We start from the raw sequence: 24,528 nt of genomic DNA on the forward strand, positions 1-24,528 counted from the left end.
AATACATGGAAGGTCCCTAATTAATTTTATAGCACTGTTGTATTCTGAGTTTATTGGTTTTACTTAGAACACTGGTGGAATAATTAGCTTGACAGCAAACATTGTGGGAATGCTAATGCAGTTACTGAACATATTACCAATCACAAGAACTATGATTTCCCAGTCTATATGGCCAGTCTTCGGGGAGAATTTGTCATGTGTTTAGTGATGTCATTGCTGATGTCATATGTGATGTCAAGTGTGATGGGAAACATACACATAAAGGTGGAGAGTTAAGGTTGCGTGGCTACCTTAACTTGCAATTTCCTAACCTTTTGGAGTTTTGCAACCAAACCTTAACGTTACTTTAACAAAGTTTTTGCCATTGAATATTGAGAAAGATATGTACAGCATATTGAAACGTTGGGCAGCTGGCTCTTTGAGCTAATATATATATATATATATATATAGTCAGCCACCTATGAAGCTAAACATTCAACATCTGAAAGTGCAGTTTAACCTGTTGGATTCCTTTCTGTTCCAAGTTTTTTTTTTCCTTTTTTGAAAGTGCTTTGTTTCTCTGTTTTAGAAGCTTATACATTTCAATTTGTTATGTTTTGACAGTAAATAAAATACAAACATACTACAGAAGTGGCTATATTCTGTACTTGAAATAATTTTCAATTGGTATAAATTAAAAAGGTTTCATCTATACTAAGGTAAACAAAATTAAATTTACATTGAATCAATCATAGCTAATCTCATTATTCTTTTTACTGAAAAATTCACTCAAAACTCAGTGTAGCATTTAGCTGTTTTATACCTTAAAATAACCCCCGGACCCCCCCCTCTCCGAGATGTCCGCGAGAAAGAGTGCTAAAAAAAATGTCAAGGTTGGCAGGTCTGTAATTTACTTTCTTCACCTCTGGAGACCTTGGTTCAAGTGAAAATGAGTTGTTTTGGGTTCATCACCATTTCACAAGTGGGTACATTTCTGTGGAAACAATAACCCAAACTTAGAATGAAGACAGAGGAAGCCAGTTGAACTGGGTGCTGTGCCTGCCTCCGGCTGGAGCTCTATCAAGTGGCCACACCCTGTGTAGTTCACATAATATCTGTTATGTGGGTGCCAGTGCTTGTCAGGCTTTGGGTGGGGTGGGGTGGGGTGGGGTGGGGGGATAGTTTAATACCAAGAACTACCTTCCAATGTCACTATAAAAGCTTTTAATAATAAAAACGAGTTAATTAGAGATCATCTGAAAAGACCTGTCACCGAGGGTAGACTGGATGGCAAACAGACAAGTTGAAAGAAAAACAGCTCTTTGAGATTGGATTAAACTTTCCGCACTGTCACAGGTTGCTTAGCAACTCCTTAAATCTGTAGAAACTGTGAAAGTTGAAGCTGGCTTGTTTCACCCTAATTACTTTAGGGTAATATCTGGGGTTGCAAGCTATTCTTGGTCTCCAGTGGCATGATTTGAATGAAGTAGCTAACAGTGTTCATTTACCTCAGATACTTGCTAGCCATTTTAAATTGCAGCAAAACCATGGAACGAACCACCAAAAATATGTATATAACCAGGAGGACCCCGGTTCAAATCCCACCTCAACCACTGACTCATTGTGTGACCCTGAGCAAGTCACTGAACCTCCTTGTGCTCCGTCTTTCGGGTGAGACGTAGTTGTAAGTGACTCTGCAGCTGATGCATAGTTCACACACCCTAGTCTCTGTAAGTCGCCTTGGATAAAGGTGTCTGCTAAATAAGCAAATAATAATAATAATAATAATAATAATAATCTTAACGGTTGTGTGGTTACCATAGTTTTATGTAACGTTCTAATTTCTGTTGTCATGGCAACTCTGCAGCAGAACATTTGGTTCCCTTGTACATGTCCCCTTTATTACGTTTCTGTTTGTTTATAATCTTAAAGTGAATTTGTTGCAATTTAAATACTTATCGAGGTGTTAAGGTATTTGATTGGCCTGTCATTGTTTTCTTCATTGAGATGAAAAAAGCATGAAGCAATAAAAAAATAAAAATAAGTCAGCGTGTTATCTGCAATATAAACGGATGTCTGCACATTTTCTCCAGCTTATTTTGTAAATTTAACAAGATAGAATTGGAAATCGAAAATTCTTATCTCGGTGTGCAGGGAAATAAATGTAAACGGACTAACAAAAACTGCTACCACTCTAATATCTAAACTACCTGTGTTTAACAATATGAAACAAATTACTTGAGACAGATTTATTCCATCTTCCTTGTGTTACACTGTCAGGATTATCTGCGTCTCTGCTAGATATTTCAGATTTATTCCATCCTCCTTGTGTTACACTGTCGGGATATTGTGTCTCTGCTAGATATTTCAGATTTATTCCATCCTCCTTGTGTTACACTGTCAGGATATTGTGTCTCTGCTAGATATTTCAGATTTATTCCATCCTCCTTGTGTTACACTGTTAGGATATTGCGTCTGTGCTAGATATTTCAGATTTATTCCATCCTCCTTGTGTTACACTATCGGGATATTGTGTCTCTGCTAGATATTTCAGATTTATTCCATCCTCCTTGTGTTACACTGTCGGGATATTGCGTCTGTGCTAGATATTTCAGATTTATTCCATCCTCCTTGTGTTACACTGTTAGGATATTGTGTCTGTGCTAGATATTTCAGATTTATTCCATCCTCCTTGTGTTACACTATCGGGATATTGTGTCTGTGCTAGATATTTCAGATTTATTCCATCCTCCTTGTGTTACACTGTCGGGATATTGTGTCTCTGCTAGATATTTCAGATTTATTCCATCCTCCTTGTGTTACACTGTCGGGATATTGTGTCTCTGCTAGATATTTCAGATTTATTCCATCCTCCTTGTGTTACACTGTCGGGATATTGTGTCTCTGCTAGATATTTCAGATTTATTCCGTCTTCCTTGTGCAACACTGTTAGGATATTGTGTCTGTGCTAGATATTTCACCCAAGTGCTGCTGCTTCTCCTCATTAGGCACCCAGTAGTGGACTGTGCAAACTGCCGATTCTGCTGATTAGCTGCTTAGCAATGAGGGCAGCAGCATACAAGCTGCGTGCTCTTACTGTATCTCAAATTCCCCATTTCCTGAGGGATTACTTTATTTTCTGACTGGAATTAAACAGCGTCTCCTTGCCTTACAATCCTCAGTAGCTACAGCGGGTTCATCATTTGCTCTGGGTCCCTTTTTAAATCCCTTGTACGATGTGGTGTTTTTTTTTTTATTTTTTATTCATGCACAGTCAGTAACATGGATTATCCACATACCACATATTTGTGACAATGAATTTGAATGATAGGAAGTACTATCTTAGCTGGAGGGTAATGAATGTGGTATATAGTATATTTTCACCCAGTACCTTGTCTGCTTAGTGTGGATCCCAAGTTTTAATTTACTGCAATACAGATTACTTAAGAATGGAAAAAACAATTCACGAAAGAGACGAGGCCGTTCAACCTTCAGTGCTCGTCTGGTTCCTAGTAGCTGGTTGATCTCAAAGTCGCTTCTTAAAGAGCATGGCTAGGCTACCCATTCCATACCTTCACCATGCTCTGTTTAAAGTAGTGTCTTTCACCCTCTATCCTAAGTCGCATTTTCATTTGTAACTGTACTCAAGTCCTGGTTTCTGTGTGGCCAGGGGTGTAGTGATGGGGGGTCGCCCCCCCCCCCCCACTTCCTGGGCAGGGAGAGCACCGCTTTCGTACTTCACGTGTAGAATACTGAACTGTTTTGCTCCTATTAATATATGGAGATAGATATACATGTGTATAACCCATACAAATAAGCAAAGAATACAATAACCGTAAGAAGCCTTTGAGAGATAAATAATGAAAAATGTTTGAATATAGCGTGCCTGGTCTGGAACGACAGGTGTGAATAATGTAGAGAGGTGAAGGGGACCTGTATCAACGCTGTGCTGAGGTGTCAGCGTTTTACAGTTAGATGTAATAATTGGAACAGTTCTTATTTTTAGACCCATATATAAGAAATAACGTAGATAAAATAAGCTAAACATTTACTTAAAAGATAAAACTCAATCGGAACAAGCAAATGAAGGGTATCTGTGGCCTTGCACATCTTTTTTTGCAAACGGATGCACTTCTGTTGCTACTCCAATAGGACAGTGAGACGAGCTGATTCTGGACCAAACCATTCAATATATGAAAAGGGGGAGTGTTACGCATAGTATTAAAAATAATAATGTAGGCGCTTTAATCATGTGTGTATTAGTGTATGAAACTGGTTGTGAAAATATGTACAGTATTTGTGTATTTATTTATCTTTAATATAAAGAGCTGGAAGTCTAGTTGCGTTACAATAATTCCTCAATATCTGATTGTCTGAACTTGTAATCGATTGGTACACTTGTTAGCCCTTTCAAATACCGTAACTGATAGTGATAAACAGCATTCCAAAACAATGCTACTCCAGACTTCACAAAACTGGATACCCAGCATTGTACATACCCATTCTGTAGCTGAGGCAGTTAAATGACACACCTTGTGGAAAGCTGTAGTTATGTGAATCGCTAACAGCAAACAGTGGAGCATTTCCCTGCGGGCCAGTCAGCTTTGTAAAAATGCTAAATCTTTCCACGCGGTCCTTTTGAAGAGTGCATTTGCATTTTAAATGGCAAAAGGCATGATTACATGCGAGGGCCCCTCCCCCCCCCTTCCCGCCTCCCTCCCAAATGGAACTGACTCTTTTGGAGGAGCACAAATTTCAGACTTGTGTTCAAGGGAAAATGAATTGATTTATATTCAGTTATGATCTTGATGCACGTATTTACATGTCTGAGGGTTAGTGGTTTTCTGATGACGAGCTGTTTGTGTAATAATGCTGAGGAATTTTTTGTATTTCATACAAATAACTGCAGTGCCATTGCTTGGGGATTGTGGGGGAGCTTGGAGAATAAAGCTACTTGCATTGAAAACATGAACATGCTTTGTTTTCTTTAATAGTTCGCTCTTTAGAAATATGAGACCAGGTTGTGTGAGTGATTGTTTGTGCTACTGGTTTAGTACTGTATGCAAATCTACTACAACCTTTTTGTATTCTGAAATTTGTCAGATTATTTGGATTAGGGCTGCAACTATGTAATATTAATACAATCAATAATGATATCTATTCTTTTGGGAAAGTTGTACAGAGATAAACATTATTTTAAGATTTAAATATTCATATTAAAGTGTCTTGTTTAGCATGTTTCATATACTGTATATTTTCAGTCACTGAATTCGCCCCCCCTGTGCAACACCTATGGCTCAGTTGCATTGGTTTCCATGCATTGTATGAAGTTCACCTATTATTGCATACTACTATAAACATGCAGAAATGAGTACATGTCAGGGCTCCAGACTACGACTGAAATAGTCGCCAATGCAACTTAAAACCAGCATTGACCGTCTCCTTTAAAAAAAAAAAAAAACTTTAAAACACCAACAAGCAGACCTGTGTTTTTTTTTGTTTTTTTTTTCAGCCATTACGCTCATCCATAATATGTAAACACACCAACACTTTTAACGTCTTTGCATGTGTGAGAGACGAGAATTTGTTGTTGTTGATGCTGTTGCGCGGCAGCTTATGGACGGATTCAGTCGGTGAACCGACAGAAAGTGCCCCTTCGCGGCAAGAAAAAAAGAAGCAAGTGCTTCAAGAATTTCCCTGGTTACATTACAACATGTATTGTGAGTTTTGCACCAAAGCAGGGCCAGTTGTTGCAGGGAAAACTGATTTTATTTCTGGAACTAACCATTTTAAGAAAGAGTCTGTGAAGAAGCGCGGTGAAAGCAGAAAACACAGAAGTGCTAGGGACTACGTTATTGCAAAGAGTATGCCAACCCAGACACCAATAGCCAGATCAATGGTTCATGCTGCAGAAGTAAATGAAGAAAAAACATTTAGGGAATTTAAAAAAAGAAATTCTGTGCGGTTTACAGATTCTGAATATGAGTTGTGTAATCTTTGTATATCAGGGACATGCAACCCACGGCCCGTTTATTGTCTGACTGCGGCCCGATGGATTTATTCCATTTCACTTATGAATATATCGTAAATATTTTTTGTAACTTCGTTAACTTGCTTTTTCTCATTTTTCACATAAAAAGCAGCACACCGTTTTAAGTCGTACAGCAGAGTGTAATTACTTCTCATCAGCTTAAGTCTACAACTAATTTCATGAGTCTTCCTCTCCTTTCTCAAATGCACAAACCCGCTGCATTGAAAGAACCCATTCCCAACATAGGAGTCAGGCTTGTTGCTAGGGAGGTGACTTCACTGCCCTGTGCCGTTTACAACATTGCTACCTGGCTGCTATTGAATAACTCGTCAGCTAAAATAAAAACCGCTTCAGCAAGCAGATATTTAATTTGCTTTGTATCATTATGCAATGCGTGTGTATGTGGTAACAGTACAGGGTTCTCCCCAGGAATTCTGTACAGCTGGGCGGCAGAACATTATAGCCTGGAGCACTTTTAACGGAAAAATAAACTTGCCTTACCTTAAATATATATTACGACGAAGAATTTGAATAAGGTGTTGTCTTTTGTTGACTATATCTGGTTGCACTTTTCAATGTTATACATTTTCTTTTTCATTACTGTTTTTTATTATGGTAAATTACCGTGCTTGTTTAGACACTGCGATTTGGCTGGGGAAAGATAACGTAGGGTTATTGGAGTTCACACAAAAAACAGTATCTTTTCACTTCCTTTTTAGCTTAATTATTGAGCTTCATTTAAAATGGTTTTCTTTATATTAAGTTGCCAGGGCATTTTGTTAATGCACGTCTGTTTTTGTTTTTCGCTGTTCTACATTTTTTTAATGCAACTGTTCATTTTAACCATTTTTTTTTTTTTTTTTTACACAACAGTACTCACACACGTTTGGTCACCATCATAACTGTTGCATGAAACCGCAGTGTAATAATCCAGCACCTCTGCACTTAAGCATTTGTATGTCAGCTGACAACAGGTGATATCCCACCACGCATTTCTTCTTAAAGGCATACAGCCTCTATAAATGAACCTCCAATATCACTTACAAGCACCTGGCTACATAATCTTACGATATCACAACAAAAGGAATACGTTTTTTTTTTTTTTTGGTGCACATGTATAGCTATTATGTACTATATATCACCTTACAGCACAATAATACGACAAAAAATACTGAATACTGAAGTATTAGGCGGTGGATTGCGTCGATCACCGGCTTATTTTGACCCCCTGCATTCATTGTCAGTATTTTTGCTTTGAAAATAATTGGTTATTTTTTTAGCAAACATTTGTAACGTTTTAGCCTCCCGAAGTGCTTAACACAGAAAACCCGACCTTTGAACTCTCTGAATGATTAAATGTTGCGTCAAGACGTAACACAACTGTCGTGGTTGCAAGATTTCTTTTTTTAAAATATGGAGCGCCATTTGTGCCAAAACTATCCAGCCATTAATTTGTCAATTCATGAATTGGTCAATTTGTCCAGCAATTCGTGCATAAATTCGTCAATTCATACTGTAATTCATAAACGTATTTGTTAATTGATCTAATAATTAATTAATTAATTTGTCAATTCATTAATATGAAAGGCTGTACGGACCTGCAAGTTTCCAATCAACCAGACAAACTTCTCTGCAAACTTCCCAACAAACAGACAAACTTCCAACTGTCAATCTCGCACTGTGCCGAAAACACTGCAACCTTTCTAGCCAATGGGAGCACACACTAATATTTTAACCAATGAAAATCCAGCCTCACTCAAAACTGCTTCAGCCAATAATATTGCAGTTTATTAGAACGGGATAGGAAGTGATGTCTTTTAAAGAACCATCTCTTCAGACTTGAAGATAATTACATAGATACACAATTTAACCGTTTCTGCCTTTTTAAAATCCATCAGTTTTGTTCTGTGCTTCCTGTCTTGGAATACTAACTTCTAATGTTGTGTGTGTTTCATATTTAAAACAACTCCCCTTCCAGCACTGAGTATTAATTTGGTTTGATGTTTTCCTGTCACCCCTCTGTATCCTACACTCCATTCCTGCTTATTGTGTCTTCTCTCTATATTGAAAACACCCTGCTAAAACTCTCTAATGAACGAAAGCTGGCTTTCCTTATGAGGTCAGTGGCTTCAGTGGTGTCATCAGCGCTCTGTTGTCATGGTTACCAGAACCTTGTCTTCATTTTGAGGGTTTGACAATCCGAATCTGGTGATGTCACTTCATGGGGACAGGTTCTGAAATGTACATGAGAATTCATCGTGCTGGAAAGGAAGGCAAATGTGTTTGTTTACAGTTCATCTAGGAGAGATTTTGTTTTTGAAATTGTCTGTAGAGTTCCAAGAGCAATTTTTGTTTTAACCTCAATAACTGTTTCTTAAAAAAGGACTCCTTTCCAGTTGATATTATATACAAAGAATACATTTAACCAGATCCCTCTGAATTTGTGTATGAATATGATACATTTATTTAAGTTTAAAGTAAGCCTAAATTTAAATATTTAATGGTAATTGAAAATCAAAAACAGCATGTTTTCCTGAAAGTGTGTTATTGTGTTTAAATATATATATATATATATATATATATATATATATATATATATATATATATATATATATATATATATATATAGTTGTAGTCAAAAGTTTACATACCCCAGTGGAAATTTATAATTTCTACAAATTTCTCAAAAACAAATAATTATAGGAAAAAGCTTTTGTGGATGATGAAAAAAAGTTACAAGAGTTCCTCAAACACTTGCAATGACAAGTCAGTTTTGAAAAGATTGACTAAACTATTTTAAGTCTGATGATGATGAGTTATCAGGTTTCACAGCAGTACTGTATCAGTTGTGAATGAATCGCTGTTGTGCCAAGAAGGTGTTCTTTTAAGTGAAGTTCCTGTCCCTTTAGGCAGAGCATTTACAATGGGGAAAATCAGTTTCACCACAAGGGTGTTCTCTTAGCCGAAGTGTTCTCTTAGGAGGTGTTCCTATATGCGGAGACTACTGTATTATAAATTTTGTGGAATTTTGAAAAAAATAATACAAAAGAAAAATGGCAAAATACTTAACATATTAGTTTAACTCCACACTAGAGCCCTATAAAGGTCTAGGAAAGAAAACTTAAGATGCTAAACTGTTTAATAGCTTGGGGTAAAGTTACTTGGTACTGAGTTAAATGGGAAAATAGTATATATATAGTTTATATAGTAGACCCTTCATTTACATAGATACAGAGATAGATAGATAGGTAATGCCTTTTGGAGAAGGCAGCACATCTATTTAGACAGAAGCAAACAATAAAATTATTATTTTTTGTTTCATGTTTGTGTTTATTAATGTCTGTTATTGCATCTGGGTGTTTCTGAGAAAATGTATTTTCCAAAAATCGATGGTCAGCTCTTAAGAAAATCACTGGATGAGTGGAGTTTAAATGGGAAATCGAAACGTTCCCAGTCCACCGGCCAGTGTTTTTGTTGTAGGCCTAACCTGTGACATTTAAGCAGAAAAGACTATTTTGAAAAACACAGGAATTGATTTTCGAGTTGGATAAACAGACAAAGTGAGGGTTATGTGAGGGGAAATGCTGAAGAAACTCTTGAGTCGGCAGTGCCATGAGAAATGTATATTTTTGCATTCCCTACTCTGGAACTGTACAGGTAATCCTCTGGGGTCATACAAAACACTTTCAAATACCTGCCACAACACTGTCAATAGGGGTCGGGACTGTCGGATTGCCAATGGCAACTCTATGTGGCGACGAGTTTGAAACTTTATTTTCTGCAATAACTTTTCTTTGGGATCGCATGGGATACTTCAAATTTGAAATTCACGTGTGCTCTACGAAGATATCATTAAGATCTTCATTGCCTGATAGTTGGACCTGACTGTGATGCAGTCTTGTACAAGGGACCACACCTCTTATAGTGTCCACCATACCACCACTCGAGGTGCAAGCAGAAACACATTTCCTAATCCAATATCCGACCGTTAGTAATGGACAATAAACAATGCAGTGTGAGAACACTAGCATTCAAAAGAAAGAAGCAAAAATGTGTTGACACGAATACAACAGAAAATGTTGTTGTTAAACATTTTATTATTTTTTATTCTTTCCTAACATTTCTCATCACAAATAAAAAAAAAAAGTACAAAATAAGAACGTGTGTAGAAATGTCAAGGAAAGCACGTGCTTCTGGGTAGCTAGCTACGTGAGGCTCCAAATAGGGCACCAGGATAATTAGTCGATTAGCAAAGGTTAATTTGAGGCTGGCAGAATAAAACCATGGCAATCAATAACCAATTAAATGATTTCTATTGCTGTAGCTCTAACACCATGCTTTGGTTGAGCTCTGGTTTGGAGGGAAGAGAGAGTGGCCCTAGAGTCCCCTGTTTATTCAGGTCACCTATCCGATTTCTTTATTACTGTAGCAACATCAGGGTACTGTATTTCATTTTCTACCAAGCATGCAAGTCCTAATTTTCTGAATGTTCTATAAGATTTGTAATCAATTACCTGAATACATGTATACCTTGGTGTTCATCTCTAATACAGAGGACTGGTCAGCCAGAAAGAACATTAGCATGATGAAGGGCGGGATAGGTATAGGAACACATGCCACGCTTACAATTGTTGGGAAGTTGCAGGCACTAGGCGAAAGTTTGTCTACTTGAATTTCCTTATATTTATGATGAGTGTTTTTGAAGAACAATGGAAGGGAATCTAGCCTAAGCATCGCTTGTTTCCTGTTCTTGTGCAACATGCTGGAGTTACTGTAACTGCAATATACAGACAGACAAAATCCATGCTTTATTTAACCCTCGGTAGTGCTGAATTTAAAAATACCAACAGAAACCGAAACAGTGATAACATCGAAGACATCAAGAAAGACTTCCAGTTGAGGAGTTTGTTTTTGAATTTACTACATTTCTTTTTTTGTGTTTCGGGACTACAAGTATTCCATTTGACAAAAGGGTTCGACATTATACTGTGCTGACGCAACTTAATATAAATAAAGATGAATCAACTGAATATTTTCCTGCAGAATTTGAATTATTAAAAAAATAAATAAATAAAATAAATACGGAAAGATTACGATCCGACTTAATAATCCATATTGAACAGTTTAAATGAAAATGTTGTATTGCCGTGATGTACAGTCTTTTGTTCTATAAACAACAAACTGGATGACTGCTCGTGGAGTACCTCATCTATTCTTTATTATATAATAAAGATGGAAATGGTAGCAGGGACACAGTGGGGCTTGTCTATACAAACACAATCTGGAGGTTTATCTACTAATTTCCCGTTTGGAAGGCTGGCAGCCCCGCATGTATGTGTATCCATGTCAAGCAAAATACATTCTCACCTGCTGCAGCTGCTAGCTTAGGCTCCAGAAAAGGTTGTGTTTTAATTCTGAAAGGATCACGCTAAAAGCAGCTCATTAAAAAATTGAACTATTGTCCTATGCGCCCTTTCAAAATGAATGCCGCATTAAATGAGACTCGGCACATGAGAAAAGAAGGAGCTGATCTTCCTTCAAAGCCGCAGTGTGTGTGTGTGTGTGTTTAGACTCTTAAATAAGCATGTTGTGTGAATCTAATTAAATGTTTTTTTTTCCATCCACAGAGGGAAGACTGCTGCATGTGTTTTTCAGTTTTGTGTTTTGTGTTTTTTTATTTTGGTGATTCGGAAGCTCCCATTCACACTCCAAGCTGGCGATGTCAAGAGTGTCGAGTCCCCCTCCTCCCGCGGAAATGTCAAGCGGGCCTGTGGCGGAGAGCTGGTGTTACACGCAGGTAACTGCGGCTCTGTGTCTCTGCCTGCACAGAGCAGCAAGGCTTTTATTATTAGGGATAGTTCAAAATACCTTTCATGTTTGTATTTCCCAATTTTGCACCTCTTTCATAAGTCTTCACCGAGCTTTTATCATACACTTCTAGTCTCCTGTAGACGTTTCGGATTGCAGTTGGCTATAATCCGAGAAACTCTTCATTTTCTCAACCTTTTGTATTTAGTACGACCTATTCTGTGATTATAAGGACCATCTGGGTTGTGTTTTTGCCCAGAGTTCAGAAGCATTTCTTCAGTTCTAGTTGTAGACATATATATGTGTGTGTGTGTGTGATGTGATGCAGTCATCTAAAATGTCTTTGAATCAGATGGCTTGTATCAGATATTACCTGTTGACATTAACATTGAAACGCACCACTCGTCTTTACAAGCTGTATTCTGTGATTGTCTATAAATGTATAGATGTCCAGTAGAAGTGTATCTTTTCACTACTTTTAATCACAGGACATATGAATGAAAAATATATTTTTTCACATATTAATATATTAATATTTGATCTGATATGATATACCGCTTTATGCTACCGGGATGCTTTGTTCACTAAAGCTTCCATTTCTTGTTTTTGCTTAAATTGACAAAACCAAATGCAAAAGGTGGGTTTGGTGGCCACAGTTCACAGACAGTTAATTAGAAGCAATTCTGACATCAGAACAATGTAGATATTAGCCATGAATTAAAAAAATAACAAGGAAATTGAGGAAGGAAATCGCATTTATAATAATAAAATGTTACTTTTGTGTTTGTTTTTTGTAAAAACGTGTTGTCTGTGGTTGGCTTCTGAAGAGATTAATGCTATTTTGATGTTACTCAGTGCCTTGTTCCCTGTCTGCCTGCACAGATTAAAGTGGTAAAGTTTTCCTACATGTGGACCATCAACAACTTCAGCTTCTGCAGGGAGGAGATGGGGGAGGTCATCAAGAGTTCAACATTCTCCTCTGGAGCTAACGACAAGTTGAAATGGTACGTGAAGGGGCTTGTGCTTTAGGAAGGGGCTGAAGGCATGAGCGCGCATTTGCCATGTTGTTCGTTTAACCTCCAGTATTAGTATCAGTAATGGGGACAATGACTGTTTGCGCTTGCCAGGCATAGGAAGTTACTCCTAGTCTACGTTCATGGAGTCTTCTGTTTTATAAAACAAGTACAGTGTGTAGAAAAATGTTTAATCCTAAATTAACTCTTTAGCTATTTTTGCCTGTTATTTATTTATTATTATTTTTTTTTTACTGTTAGATCTGTGCCTATAACTATTTTAACTATAAAGGTTGCAGGTACATGTCATACATGAAATGAAATGTGCACGCACACACTTGGCTTACATAAAAAAAAAAAAAAGGGAAATAGTCTAAGACTCAACCTGTTTAGTACAGATAACAAAAACCACAGAAAAGGAGAAACACTTTTTAGAACAACTCAGTGGTTCTGTCATTGGATTTAAATATATGCAAGGTAGATTACAAAATTAGATTTGGTTTAAAAAGAAAATACTTTCATTGCACGAGAATCCCAGAACCTTCTGAAAACGTACAGCAGGGAAGCCAATCTGTCTTTTGTTCATTTAATGTTGAGCGGTTTGAAGACGTCTCTTTTGTTGATGAAGGCTGTTTTACAAGCCATCTGCTGTGAAGCTTTCAGACTTGCTGACTCGATGCTCTGCCAACAGGTGTCTGCGAGTGAACCCCAAAGGGCTGGACGAGGAGAGTAAAGACTACCTGTCTCTGTACCTGCTGCTCGTCAGCTGTCCCAAGAGCGAAGTGCGAGCCAAGTTCAAGTTCTCCATTCTCAACGCCAAAGGGGAGGAGACCAAAGCCATGGGTAAGTTGCCCTGGAGTATGAAAGCAGTAACAGGGTGTTCAGATATGGTCCAATATCCGCACGCCTAAGGGTGCAGTTCATCACGAGAAGAAGCAGAGTATCTGTAAGCAGCCTAGGCCTGCGGAGCGTGTTTCCATGCTTGCCCCCTCTCCCTGCCCCAGCCCTACCAAAGTGAATGGGTTGTCAAGTGAATCGGGCAGAATGGTTCTAAAAGTTCCAAGCTGTGCTGGTACGGTGAAGCAGATTGAAACACTTGTTAGCCAGTGAGATAGCGCCCTCGATTCTTGCCATTTTTTTTAGTGTCACTTAGCTTAGGGGATATCCACACATGCTGATGTGGAGTGCTGATTTTTAGTACTGGCACACAAGAGGCCATAGGAAAACATTTATGCTTTAAAGAAAATAATGCCAATATGGGGTGTTGTTGAAGCCCATATGTGCTCATCACTTGGTTTATTAACTACTGGCTGAAGTACCCAGCGTTGCCCGGGGAAATTCAATATTTTAATATTTCATGCGTGACAAACTGGGGAACGGTAGCCTTATGGTTTGCTATAAGTTACAAATCTTGGGTGTCGCACAATGCGCTCGGACCCCTTTCCTTTTCTTAACTATTTTTTTTTGGTTTTTGCCATTTTTAATTTGTTTTTAATGTGTTCTTTTTATTATAATTTTTTTGGTTTTGTGTGTTTCTTTAATTTGAGATACATGGCTACTGTAGTGATCCAGCAATGGGGTTACTAAGTAAAGTACCCCGTGGGTCAAAATTTGGAATGCAAACATAGCCTTTGACCTCCCCCTGGATGAAAGAGGAGGTCATGCAAAGTTTGGTTGCACTGGCTCCTGCGGGGTCCGAATGCTTAAAGCAACAGACAGACAGACAAACTTTCTTCTTTATATATTAAGATGAGCAGCGATAAAGCTGTATGTTTTGAAGCCTCAGCTCATATATTCAGAGTGGTATTATTAAGTGATTTAATTGCTGAGGTTCTTTGTTTTCATTGTTTTTTTTTATTGTCAGGTTTTGCCACTTAATGCGGTAACAGGCATACAGTGGTGTGCACATTTATTAGAACACCAAGATTTGTAATTGATATTCTTTATATACCTACTTGCATGAAAAACTCTGGTTGTGAGAATTTCAATTTCCGGTCAGTAATCAGTGATATAGAAACAAAAGACAACTCATGTGTGAAAATGTTAGACCACGTTGTGTTTTAATTAGGCATCTTTAATTAGGCATCTAAAAAGTCTCATGCATTTAACAATTTTGGCTGTGTTCCTTTTCTCGTACTATTTTAAATTAATTGCATGCGTGGTCTATTAAAGCCATGAATTAAATAAGTCGATCATTAATTTGCCTGTTTCGATAACACCGTTGCAGTGGTTTGATTTCATATGCACAGCAAATCAAAACAGAAGCAATGGTAAACAGGAAAGCTAATTAGTCGAGCGCTGGTGTTAGACATGATCAGTACTATGCTACACTCTGTGTGTTTCAACTGGTTAAAGACAACAACTACATTTCATATTATTGCATGGAGCAGCAAAACCTTCGCCTTCACTGTTGCGCAATGACCAATTTCAATGAATAAATATGTTACTCTAAAAGTAAAGTGCTGTATTACAGTATTTCAAAAATAATTAAAAAGCAGCAATCCATAACTGAAATCATACTGTATATACAGTAGACCCCTGTTAATCTGTGCAGATTGGGACTGATTTGATCTTGAATTACTGAAAAACATTAGCTGAAATTGAGTTTACTGTTTGGGAAATCCCTGGGCTATTAATTGAAAACTCGAAAAATTCAATGATACAAACAGAATACAATGTCCCAACAATGGTCAAAATATGTACTGTACATAATCAGCGTTGTTCAGAGGCAGAGAGAGCTGGTTTAAAAAAGTCACTGGTCTTGCTCTGTCTTTAAATGTCGTAACTGCTCTTCATATTAAGACTGCCAGGCTAAGTCTGCTTTCTGCTCGCTTAGGTGTCACTGGTTTCAGGAACTACAATACAGCACTGCCCGTTGGCTTGAACTATACTGTACTCAGTTTAATTGAATTCAATTGAATGATGACGGTCCGCTTCCCTGTCTGTCAGTTCTGTGTGTGAGGTGATTACGTCACTATAGTGTAGTGGTTAGGGCGTTTGGCTTGCACGTCAATGATAGGTAGATTGAATTTATTTATTTATTTTTTTAATATTAATTATACTTTTATACTAACATAATTTAATAGTTTTGTGCTCATGAGTGCGAACATCCAAAATGCTAACAGTGTGTTACATTTTATATATTCAATATTGTAATGGCTGTACTAAAATTAAACGTCCTCTCTTTAAAACTATCAGCTATTACATTTTGCTGTGAGAGATGGTACAGCTATGGCCACAACATTTGCATCACCTACATTTTGGATTGAGACAATAAAAAAAATAAAAATAACTAAACTAAATTAACGTAATTTAGATGTTTTATTTAACATCACGTAATCAAAGAGAACGATATCGGCTACTCTGTCACAAGCATTAATACCCTGTATCTTTTTAAACAAGGGATTTAGAGGAGCTAATAGAAGCTGAATCTCAAAACAATAATTGTGTGAATATAGTAATTGTTACAGCTGTGTATAAAGGCATTTAAAACAGGATTCATTTTCTGACTTTTTACATATCTGCCCTTTCTTTGGTCCCACCGCAGTCAGATACGCAACTGATTACTGTGTGTGTGTATTATTATTATTATTTGTTTATTTAGCAGACGCCTTTATCCAAGGCGACTTAGAGACTAGGGTGTGTGAACTGTGCATCAACTGCAGAGTCACTTACAACTACGTCTCACCCAAAAGACGGAGCACAAGGGGGTGAAGTGACTTGCTCAGGGTCACACCATGAGTCAGTGGCTGAGGTGGGATTTGAACCGGGGACCTCCTGGTTACAAGCCCATTTCTTTAACCACTGGACCACACAATAATATATCTACAGTGCTCCCTCGCTATAACGCAGGTCTTGGGGGGGACACACGATATTAGCGTTCTAACCGAAGAGCGTTATAAACAGGGGGAGGGGGTGGGGGGTGCCACGGGACACACAACAATACACATCTGACTAAAATACAAAATACGGTAACACCCTCTCTATAATGCACATATATAGTGAAGCAAAAATTTAACTTTCCGTGAATTAAGCATGCATAAAGTACCAGTAAGCGACGCTATATTTTTTACAAAAAAAAAAAAAGGTAGCACTCCCACTTGTGGATCATTTTAATTAGCAGTTTTTAAACTATAAGTAGCCTGGCTAAGAGGCAGTCGCGAGTTCAGTTCGAAGCGACAGACTAGCAAACCAAGTACAGGTTGGGAGAGGGGAAGAAGCCATGGGATCACCCCAGGTTTGGCTACCAGAGCAGGGCTGAAGCGAAGCTGAAGCGTCTCGTCTCCCGGAGAAAGCTACAGCTCCTCTTGTAGCAAAAAAATAAATACATTAGGAAAGATAACCACGTAATAGGCCTAATATTTATTAAGTTATCAAAATAGAGACAGAAACAGAAGTTAGACTGAGAAGTTGTTTACAGTTTGAACAACACAGGTACTGTATTTACTGTAGAGATATTGCATGAATCACTAGTATAGGGAATTGGGGAACATGCTGTAGGAGCGTTGTATCCAAGGCACATGTTATAATCGAGAGTCTTGTAGCGAGGGATCACTGTGTGTATACAGTGCCTTGCGAAAGTATTCAGCCCCCTTGAACTTTGCGACCTTTTGCCACATTTCAGGCTTCAAACATAAAGATATGAAACTGTAATTTTTTGTGAAGAATCAACAACAAGTGGGACACAATGATGAAGTGGAACGAAATTTATTGGATATTTCAAACTTTTTTAACAAATAAAAAACTGAAAAATTGGGCGTGCAAAATTATTCAGCCCCTTTACTTTCAGTGCAGCAAACTCTCTCCAGAAGTTCAGTGAGGATCTCTGAATGATCCAATGTTGACCTAAATGACTAATGATGATAAATAGAATCCACCTGTGTGTAATCAAGTCTCCGTATAAATGCACCTGCACTGTGATAGTCTCAGAGGTCCGTTTAAAGCGCAGAGAGCATCATGAAGAACAAGGAACACACCAGGCAGGTCCGAGATACTGTTGTGGAGAAGTTTAAAGCCGGATTTGGATACAAAAAGATTTCCCAAGCTTTAAACATCCCAAGGAGCACTGTGCAAGCGATAATATTGAAATGGAAGGAGTATCAGACCACTGCAAATCTACCAAGACCTGGCCGTCCCTCTAAACTTTCAGCTCATACAAGGAGAAGACTGATCAGAGATGCAGCCAAGAGGCCCATGATCACTCTGGATGAACTGCAGAGATCTACAGCTGAGGTGGGAGACTCTGTCCATAGGACAACAATCAGTCGTATACTGCACAAATCTGGCCTTTATGGAAGAGTGGCAAGAAGAAAGCCATTTCTTAAAGATATCCATAAAAAGTGTCGTTTACAGTTTGCCACAAGCCACCTGGGAGACACACCAAACATGTGGAAGAAGGTGCTCTGGTCAGATGAAACCAAAATCGAACTTTTTGGCAACAATGCAAAACGTTATGTTTGGCGTAAAAGCAACACAGCTCATCACCCTGAACACACCATCCCCACTGTCAAACATGGTGGTGGCAGCATCATGGTTTGGGCCTGCTTTTCTTCAGCAGGGACAGGGAAGATGGTTAAAATTGATGGGAAGATGGATGGAGCCAAATACAGGACCATTCTGGAAGAAAACCTGATGGAGTCTGCAAAAGACCTGAGACTGGGACGGAGATTTGTCTTCCAACAAGACAATGATCCAAAACATAAAGCAAAATCTACAATGGAATGGTTCACAAATAAACATATCCAGGTGTTAGAATGGCCAAGTCAAAGTCCAGACCTGAATCCAATCGAGAATCTGTGGAAAGAACTGAAAACTGCTGTTTACAAATGCTCTCCATCCAACCTCACTGAGCTCGAGCTGTTTTGCAAGGAGGAATGGGCAAAAATTTCAGTCTCTCGATGTGCAAAACTGATAGAGACATACCCCAAGCGACTTACAGCTGTAATCGCAGCAAAAGGTGGCGCTACAAAGTATTAACTTAAGGGGGCTGAATAATTTTGCACGCCCAATTTTTCAGTTTTTTATTTGTTAAAAAAGTTTGAAATATCCAATAAATTTCGTTCCACTTCATGATTGTGTCCCACTTGTTGTTGATTCTTCACAAAAAATTACAGTTTCATATCTTTATGTTTGAAGCCTGAAATGTGGCAAAAGGTCGCAAAGTTCAAGGGGGCCGAATACTTTCGCAAGGCACTGTATATAAAATATAAAATATTTTAAAAAATAATAATTTTATAGTCTTTGTCTTATTTGTCCTGTTTAGTTCTTGTGTACTCATTTATTTTGATCACATACAGTGGTTCATTGAGTGAAGTGACAATTAATTAAATCAATCCGATGAAAAAACAAAGATGAGTTTTGTTAACAGTAAAATGCTGATGTTTTGTTTTGGTGAGTGAATGAACTTGTATCATTCAGTGGCCTGTCTCAAAAGGTGGCTTTCATTTTGTATTGTTTACCAGGGCCATGTTTGAAAGAATGATGTCATTCTCTGTTGAGCTGAGAGTGGCAGTCTGATCACAAGAAGAGATATGTTAGCTCAAGCCTCAGTGGGGTTTGTATAATGCAGCGACGAATATTCAACAAGCAAATGCTTTCGGTGGCCAAAATGACCATGTGCGTCATCGTTCACACAACAGAATTTATAAATGATTTTCAAAAAGATGCCATGCAAAGGAAAGCAACGCCTAAATGACGTGTAAAAAAAATACCACCTTCCATTGCACAGAAGAGTGTTTCTTTCTTTTCTTTAGCAGGGCATTTGATGGGGTACCTGGTTTTACCTGAGATTTTTTTTATTATTTTTTTTATTTTACTGTAATACAGTATACATAATACTTTTGTTTTCCAGCTAATTAGAAATTAAATAGTATTTGAGGAAAATGCATGTGTATCCCAGCACTAGTATCTGAATGTTTGTTGGGCGTGTAATGTATGGGTTGCTGTCAGATGATTTGAGGTAGCTTTGATGGATTGTAGTTGAATGCTGTATGACTAGTTTGTTCATTTGTTGTCTAGAAGCAGCAAGTAAACCGGATTCCTGTGACCTTTTTATTCTCCATGCTGTCAGATTACATTCCATTACCTATGTTTTATGGCACCTCAAGTAGCAAATGAATTGCCATAAAAGCAAAAGAATTGAGTGTTTCAAGGACTTGTATTGGCATCAGCTTCAACGCAGAAATGATAGAGGGGCTGGGGAGCATGGTGGATTAATGCAGAGGTTTAGGTCTTATTTTAGTCCTGATAGGTTTTTATTTTATATATATACAGTACTGTGCAAAAGTTTTAGGCAGGTGTGAAAAAATGCTGTAAAGTAAGAATGCTTTCAAAAATAGACATGTTAATAGATTATATTTATCAATTAACTAAATGCAAAGTGAGTGAACAGAAGAAAAATCTAAATCAAATCCATATTTGGTGTGACCACCCTTTGCCTTCAAAACAGCATCAATTCTTCTAGGTACACTTGCACAAAGTCAGGGATTTTGTAGGCATATAGTCAGGTGTATGATTAAACAATTATACCAAACAGGTGCTAATGATCATCAATTCAATATGTAGGTTGAAACACAATCATTAACTGAAGCAGAAACAGCTGTGTAGGAGGAATAAAACTGGGTGAGGAACAGCCAAACTCAGCTAACAAGGTGAGGTTGCTGAAGACAGTTTACTGTCAAAAGTCATATACCATGGCAAGATTGAGCACAGCAACAAGACACAAGGTAGTTGTACTGCATCAGCAAGGTCTCTCCCAGGCAGAAATTTCAAGGCAGACAGGGGTTTCCAGATGTGCTGTCCAAGCTCTTTTGAAGAAGCACAAAGAAACAGGCAACGTTGAGGACCGTAGACTCAGTGGTCGGCCAAGGAAACTTACTGCAGCAGATGAAAGACACATCATGCTTAGTTCCCTTCGCAATCGGAAGATGTCCAGCAGTGCCATCAGCTCAGAATTGGCAGAAAACAGTGGGACCCTGGTACACCCATCTACTGTCCGGAGAAGTCTGGTCAGAAGTGGCCTTCATGGAAGACTTGCGGCCAAAAAGCCATACCTCCGATGTGGAAACAAGGCCAAGCCACTCAACTATGCACGAAAACACAGGAACTGGGGTGCAGAAAAATGGCAGCAGGTGCTCTGGACTGATGAGTCAAAATTTGAAATATTTGGCTGTAGCAGAAGGCAGTTTGTTCGCCGAAGGGCTGGAGAGCGGTACACGAATGAGTGTCTGCAGGCAACAGTGAAGCATGGTGGAGGTTCCTTGCAAGTTTGGGGCTGCATTTCTGCAAATGGAGTTGGGGATTTGGTCAGAATTAATGGTCTCCTCAATGCTGAGAAGTACAGGCAGATACTTATCCCTCATGCCATACCATCAGGGAGGCATGTGATTGGCCCCAAATTTATTCTGCAGCATGACAACGACCCCAAACATACAGCGAAAGTCATTAAGAACTATCTTCAGCGTAAAGAAGAACAAGGAGTCCTGGAAGTGATGGTATGGCCCCCACAGAGCCCTGATCTCAACATCATTGAGTCTGACTGGGATTACATGAAGAGAGAGAAGCAACTGAGGCTGCCTAAATCCACAGAAGAACTGTGGTTAGTTCTCCAAGATGTTTGGGCCAACCTACCTGCCGAGTTCCTTCAAAAACTGTGTGCAAGTGTACCTAGAAGAATTGATGCTGTTTTGAAGGCAAAGGGTGGTCACACCAAATATTGATTTGATGTAGATTTTTCTTCTGTTCACTCACTTTGCATTTTGTTAATTGATAAATATAAACTATTTTCTATTTTTGAAAGCATTCTTACTTTACAGCATTTTTACAGCATTTTTTCACACCAGCCTAAAACTTTTGCACAGTACTGTGTGTATATATATATATATATATATATATATATAGTCATCGCCAATGGTTTTTACCCCGGTTTACTCCCCAATCTGGAATGTCCAATTATTATTTTTATCCCAGTTCATCGCTGCAACCCCCCGGGAAGCGGAGGCTGAAACACGCGTCCTCCGAAACGTGAATAAAATAAAAACATAGAGACAGCTGCAAATGTTGTGCACTGTATAACATACACTAAAACGTTGATTCTCTGGTAAACTGGCCGGTTGTGTGTAGTACTCTTGTGCTCTGTTGCAATGGAAACTCTCTCAATCTTTGTTATTTACAATACAGTGCCTTACTGTATACATTCTTAAGTGTAAAGGGGTTGGATTGTATTTTTGAGGTTTCTAGATTTGTGGAAACTCATATAAACAATTTCCCAGTTGTAATTTAGCTATCCAAACACCCCCTGGTCCCATTTAGTTTGGTTAATCTGTTCATTAATTATTCATTCTCCTCTCTTTAAAACATCACAATAGTTTAGCTCTCTTCTATGTTGGTCGGCAAGTTATGGTTAAACTTCTGAAATGCTTTGACACATGTTTTGAAAAAATAATTTTCAACTGAAGACAATGAGTAAGACTAGTTGAATAAGAATGTAACATTTGTCCTAGTGTAATAAATCCTGCTAAGGATGGATGTGGATCTAAATAGAGGCTCTGTCAGTGTTTGCGTGTGTCTCGTAAATTTTTACTTAAATCTAGAAAAGTGCGTGTTAGAAATGAAAAGTTTAACTGAACAGTGCTGCAGTGGATGGAGAAAGTGATTTTTTATTTTATTTTAAGGACTACAGCCGTTCATATTTCACAGCCGTCACCAAAATTATGTTTAAATCTCTTCTCGGGAGAGGCTGTGAGTGGCAGGTTGTCAAGTTTTTTTTGTAGGGAAGCTCGCTTGCATAGCGCCTGCCTGAATTTAGTCCTAACTCTTCATTGCGAAGACAGTTATATGGTACATACTGGAATAACTGTTTCAATATGGCCTTCACAGCATTATAAAGCTAAAATGTGAAAAATGATATCTACAAACACCAATTTAAAAGCAGCAATAAAAATGAAAAAGGAATATTACATGCAAGTATCAATTTGCAATACCAATCTGATGGTAACATTGAAATGCAGTAAACGTGTCTGCTCTGATATCTGAGCCCTGTTTCCTGGAGAAAGCTCAGCAGGGAAGACGCCACTGCTTTCCAAATGAAGGGGGTGCTGCTTCTGCACAGATTCATGCCTGGATCGGATCAGGAGGAATGGGTAAGGGTTTGTTAGGATGTCTGTAATAATTGTGCATAATTATTTAAATTGCTGGCCTAAGCTACTGTAGTCAAATGTGTACACAACATTGCAACATGATTTGCAGTTGATGTTGTTTTAACATAGTTTCCTAAAGGTAAGGACGTAAGAAATCTTGGATCCCTCTAACCTAGTTCCTCTGTCCTATGCCACGTTCCCATCATCACTATGAAACCTATGCTGTGAAATATCAACTCGTTCCACTATCAAACTGGGGTTCCATCTGCAACCTGACATTACACACAAGTCAAAGATCACCTTTATGTTTCACGTTTTTGTATTTCTACTATTTATAAATTGCCAACCTCCAATGTTTGACAGTATAATATATTCACAGCCCCCTACGTGTTTATTTTCTGCAGTCAGGGAATTAAACCCTTACCCATAACACTCCAGTGCAATGGACGTTAGCTTCCCCCATCAGCGTCAGTTGAAGAGGTTGAGTTCTGTCAGTCCGAATCCTAATTGAAATACATTTGATCTCAGTCTGGTGCTGATGGAAGTGAACAAGCCTGGTTTCAAATTGATTTCAAGTCAATCCCAGTTTTCCAGCCTGGGTTCCAAACACCATAGAGACAACTGTTTTCCATCACTGTGCGGTTTTCCAATTGCTCTTCAATTGGATTTCCATTTGCTTCAATGACAGACTCCATTCCTGGCAATACGCTTTTAAAGCTGCATTTCTCTTGTTTGCATAAATAAGCTGTACAAGGTTTATGTGCGGTTTGATGGCTAGCAAAAATGGTCTGTGTTGGAATCTAAGAGCTTCCTTTTATACAGCGAAGATGAAAATTACCTCAACTTTATGAAATAAGGGGAGTTTAGTGTCTCCTATTAGCCTCGATGGAAGTTGAGACAGTAATGTGCACTAGGGGTGTGACTCTTCATTGTGTATTGATGAATCATGATACTGCATGATATATTGTATTATAATAGAGGTATGTATTGTTTGTATTGTAGTTTATCAAATGGTTCTTGAATGAAGAATACATGTGCTTTTTAGACGGTATGAATACTATCTCATTTAATCATTTTTTTTTTATGCTTTGGCCTCTGGAGGAGAAAGTTCAGTCCTGCCGGTGTCCCCCTGAGCTCACCAGGCTTCTGGTTAATAGGGTCTGCTGTAGCACGATGAGGAGAATGGTTTTGCCCCCCTAACCTGCAGGAGCGCCAGAGCCAATGCAATGCTCCCTCTGGAATTAATCTTTGTCTTTTAACAAAATAGTCCACCATTAAATAATCACTTGATCTTATTCTGCATCGTACAAGTATACCATCAGGACCATCGCTTGTATTGTGGTGCATATTGTATCGCGACCTGCATATTGTGATACATATCGTGTTGAGTATCATTAGACCCAAAGCACATCATCTGGCTCCCATTTCAGCGTTAATAACTACTATTTTTCTCCTGGCTCCCAGTTCTGATCTCTAACCACTGTGCCCCATGCCTCTTCACTGACTTCTATAAACTGCTACGGTATCTGAATTGTTGAAGAGTGAAACGCTGATGCAGAGT

At 38.4% G+C, this 24,528-nt stretch overlaps 1 protein-coding gene across 1 annotated transcript in view; it reads left to right on the top strand.

Annotated features, from left to right (window-relative positions):
* Positions 1–24,528, top strand: part of LOC117433211 (speckle-type POZ protein-like) — a 119,026-nt gene that overhangs the window by 52,613 nt on the left and 41,885 nt on the right. The window contains exons 3-5 of the mRNA XM_034055277.3: positions 11,638–11,807; positions 12,701–12,822; positions 13,523–13,674. Of these exons, the coding sequence (XP_033911168.1) occupies positions 11,730–11,807; positions 12,701–12,822; positions 13,523–13,674 (352 nt within the window). The 5' untranslated portion in view covers positions 11,638–11,729. The remainder of the gene's footprint in view (positions 1–11,637; positions 11,808–12,700; positions 12,823–13,522; positions 13,675–24,528) is intronic.

This window comes from Acipenser ruthenus, chromosome 33 (genome assembly GCF_902713425.1).
Source record: "Acipenser ruthenus chromosome 33, fAciRut3.2 maternal haplotype, whole genome shotgun sequence".
Classification (NCBI taxonomy): domain Eukaryota; kingdom Metazoa; phylum Chordata; class Actinopteri; order Acipenseriformes; family Acipenseridae; genus Acipenser; species Acipenser ruthenus.